Source organism: Cariama cristata, unplaced genomic scaffold (genome assembly GCF_000690535.1).
Source record: "Cariama cristata isolate BGI_N322 unplaced genomic scaffold, ASM69053v1 scaffold17642, whole genome shotgun sequence".
Classification (NCBI taxonomy): domain Eukaryota; kingdom Metazoa; phylum Chordata; class Aves; order Cariamiformes; family Cariamidae; genus Cariama; species Cariama cristata.
Genome location: NW_009603410.1, coordinates 13,349 through 17,092, shown reverse-complemented (window position 1 = coordinate 17,092; position 3,744 = coordinate 13,349). Strand labels below are relative to the sequence as shown.

The following is a 3,744-nucleotide window of genomic DNA, read 5'->3' as shown; positions in this document are numbered from 1 at the left end:
GGGAGCCTCTCGTGAGGAAGACGAGCTCATCGTATCGCACCTTCCCCAACAGCGCTGGCAAAAGGCTCGACAAGGAGTACCTGCGGTAAGGGCTGGGCTGGAGCCATGGGGCTGGCGGTGGGGTGGGCTGTGCCCCCCGTCCCGAGAGCATCGGGCTGGGGAGAGGTGGTTTGTGCTGCTGGCGTTCCTGAGTTGCCTTGAGATGCGGTCTCATCCTGCCCAGGGTGTGTGGTGCTGGATGAGCCCGCCTGCGGGTGTGCATGCTTTTGGGAATCCAGCTCTCATGGGGACCTAAGGTCCTGCTGGGGGGCATGGGGGTCATGGGATCCTTGAAAGGAACCCCCTGCCTGCTCTGCCAGGACAAGCCAGCTGCCGGCGTGGTGCTGCCCAGCTCCAGCTTCTGCTTTTCTTGGTTTGTTGCTGAAAACTGCCCGGTGCAAAGGAATGAACCAGCAGCGCCCGGGGGGACAGGCTCTCGCCCCCCACCACATGTCTGCTGCTCCACTCGGAGAAACCCCACCAGTGCGGGGCTGTGCAGGGCCATTCCCTGGGAAAACCCTCCGTGGGTGTCACGAGAGCCTCGGCAAAGGCTGGGGGAAGCTGCAAGACCGAGTTAAAGTATCTGCTGGGTGCGATAAGGGCACCCAACACATCCTTCACGCTCCACCCCTCCCTCAGGAGCCTCCACAACAAGCGGCTCTACCTGGCTGTGTTTGCCGCTGTCCTGGGGAACTTTAATTTCGGCTTTGCCCTGGTTTACCCCTCGCCCGTCATCCCTGCTCTGGAGGCTCACCCCAGCCCTGCGCTGAGGCTGGACCAGCACACAGCATCCTGGTTCGGGGTAAGGAGTGGGGTTGTCCCTGCCAGGGGTGGGGGACAGAGCCAGTGGGGGTGCAGGGGGAGCCCAGACCCACCAAGCCCCCTCTCCATGTCTCCCCGCTCCGTGTCTCCCCGCAGTCGGTGTTCACACTGGGAGCGGCGGCGGGGGGGCTCAGCGCCATGCTCCTCAATGACCGCCTGGGCCGCAAACTGAGCATCATGTTCTCGGCGCTGCCCTCCGCCGTGGGATACGCGCTGATGGCCGGTGCCCAGGGGATCGGGATGCTGCTGCTGGGTCGCGTGCTGACAGGCTACGCCGGCGGCGTGACATCGGCCTCTATCCCGGTAACGTGCCCACGGGAGGGAGTTTGCCAAAGACTTGGACAACAGGAGATGGGGCAGTGCCACAGCTGAGCCTGGGGCATCCCACTGCTTTTTGGGGGCATCAGCAGAGCTCCAGGGCTGCAGCTGGGCAATTTGGGCATGGGCAGGTTGCACTGGTTTAGCAGCCCTGGCACAGGCAGCCTGAGCTGCCCTCCTGGTGCTGGACTTTCTTGCCCGCGGAAAAAGGAAGACAGGTCCTCAATCCCTGCCCTGTTCCTCTCGGCAGTTATTTCCTCCCACATTTACCAAACGCCGACCTCATGTTGCATGCAGAGGGGAAGGAAAGGATTGAGCAACCCTGGGGCATGTCTTTCCAGTAATGGGAGTCCAAGCATGCCACTGGAGAGCTTCTCCCATGCCAGGGTGAGGGTGGGAAGCAGCGGTGCCTGCAAGGCTGTCCTCCCTACCTGGCACAACCAGCTCGTGCCACTGGACCGGTCAGGTTTCCACCCCACAAGGGCAGTTTCCCAGCAGTTTGGGTTTCCCCTGGCCACAGTGGATGACTGCGAGGTGACGGAGGACAGGTTTTGGTGGTACCAGCTGTATATTGCAGCACTGTTAATCGTGTGTTGTCCTGCTCCAGGTCTACATCTCGGAGATCTCCCACCCCGGGGTCAGGGGGATGCTGGGCGCTTGTCCGCAGATCATGGCGGTGCTGGGCTCCCTCGTCCTGTATGCACTGGGCAAGTATCTCGGTGTTTGGAGGGCAAGAAACCCTTAGCGAGACCTTGGGGAAGGGGAATTTGTTTTCAACAACTTTCTCAGCAAGTTGATGGATTCCTTCCCCTCGCAGCCAGCTCACAACCACCACCACGGGTGTGCAAAGGGTGTCTGGACAGGACTACCTGTGCATGACCCACACCTGTGTGTGTGTGCTCACAGGGATAAATCCATAACCCGCACGGACTCACGGCCATCACTGTGTCTGCAGACCCAGGTCCTGCCGAGGTTTCATCAGGGCTGAAGGGCAGCACACGATGAACTGCGTGTACATCTCCTGCCAGCGTGTGCCCTGGTTGCTGCAGGGTCTTGATGGATACTCTAAGATTTGGGGGAGCTTGCTGGAATTTCCCCTTATTGTACAGCTGAAAATGCTTCTTTGCTAGGAGAAAAACGTGCAAAATATCTTTTTTTTTTTTAATTTTTATTCCCTGCTGAATTTAATTTATTAAGTTAGTGGGGTGCACATGCGGAGGCAAGGCCAAGACACCCTTCCCTGCGTGCCGCCTTCTCCTAACCATGCTGTTGCGGCAGGGCTGGTCCTGGACTGGCGCTGGCTGGCCGTCGCAGGAGAAGTGCCCGTGTTGACGATGATCGTCCTGCTCTGCTTCATGCCCAACTCCCCCCGGTTCCTGCTCTCCCAGGGGAAGGATGATGAGGCCCTGGGGTCACTCTGCTGGCTGCGGGGCAAGGACACGGATTACGCCCGGGAGTATGAGCAGATCAAGGACAGCGTGAGGAAGCAGGTGAGGAGGCTCACCTCCAGCACAGGAGGGATGTAATGTGAAAACTGCAAAATCCAGCCTCCTTTGGGCCACTCCTGAGCCATCTTCTGGGTGCCGCGGTGGTGCCCAGAGGTGGTAACACCTCGGCTTTCTGGCTTTGTCCCCTCTAGAGCCGGCGGGTTTCCTGTGCTGAGATCAAGGACCCCTTCACTTACAAGCCCATCCTGATCGCAGTGGGGATGAGGTTCCTGCAGCAGCTCTCGGGTGTCACCTGTGTCCTCGTGTACCTGCAGTCAATATTCAAGAAAACATCTGTCATCCTGGTGAGCCCTGTGCTCGGACTGCTCCATCTTCAGTGACGGCTGCCCGATGCTCCAAATCCCCTGCAGCTCTAAGACCCCAACTTTGAAGCCTTTTTTAAAGCACCTGGTTGGCAGCAATTGCCAAGCACCTGCTCTGCAAAAGGCTGCATGAGGATGGGGAGCAGGAGTGGCCCCACTGCCTCCCCACTCTCCTCCTCTGAGCTTCAGGCTCTTCTTCTCTGGACTCTTACTATAGGAGAATAGCTTTGGCAAAGTCATCAGCCAGAGTCAAGGCAACATGTGCAGGATCCTGCCCTTTCCCTGCGTCTCCCAGCTCAGCTTCCCCACTGCTTTTGTCATTGCAGAAACCAGAGTACGACGCAGCTCTTGTTGGCTTGGTACGTCTGTTCTCGGTGGCGATCGCTGCTGTGTCAATGGATAAAGCTGGGAGGAAGATTCTTCTTTTTGTATCGGGTATGTCTCTCTCCCACTGTTGTGCAAGGGAAGCTCTTATTTAAGGATTTCCAGGAGCTCCGCAAACGTGCAGGAGTGGAAATTTCAGCCATATAGGACTCGGGCAGGGAGTGGGTGAGGTCTCTTTCATTTGGTGGTGGCTCCTCTCCTGAGCAGAGGCGTTCTGGGGAGCTCAGTCCTTGGCACGGAGGGGATCACTCACCCATCGGTCCCACTGTGCTGTTGCATCTCTCCACAGCTGGTGTCATGTTGGTCTCCAACCTGACCATGGGGCTCTATATCCACTTCGTGCCAGCTTCTCAGAATGGCACCATTGCCAA

At 58.4% G+C, this 3,744-nt stretch overlaps 1 protein-coding gene across 1 annotated transcript in view; it reads left to right on the top strand.

The window, feature by feature from the left end:
• Window positions 1-5: 5 nt before the first annotated feature.
• The window catches only part of SLC2A6 (solute carrier family 2 (facilitated glucose transporter), member 6), a gene marked incomplete at its 5' end in the record, with an annotated part of 4,512 nt that continues 773 nt past the window's right edge, over window positions 6-3,744 (top strand). The window contains 9 exon segments of the mRNA XM_009695200.1: window positions 6-85; window positions 679-841; window positions 958-1,164; window positions 1,787-1,886; window positions 2,458-2,669; window positions 2,819-2,971; window positions 3,316-3,424; window positions 3,663-3,740; window positions 3,743-3,744. The exon segment at window positions 3,743-3,744 is cut by the window's right edge and continues 76 nt beyond it. Coding sequence (XP_009693502.1) covers window positions 6-85; window positions 679-841; window positions 958-1,164; window positions 1,787-1,886; window positions 2,458-2,669; window positions 2,819-2,971; window positions 3,316-3,424; window positions 3,663-3,740; window positions 3,743-3,744 — 1,104 coding nt within the window.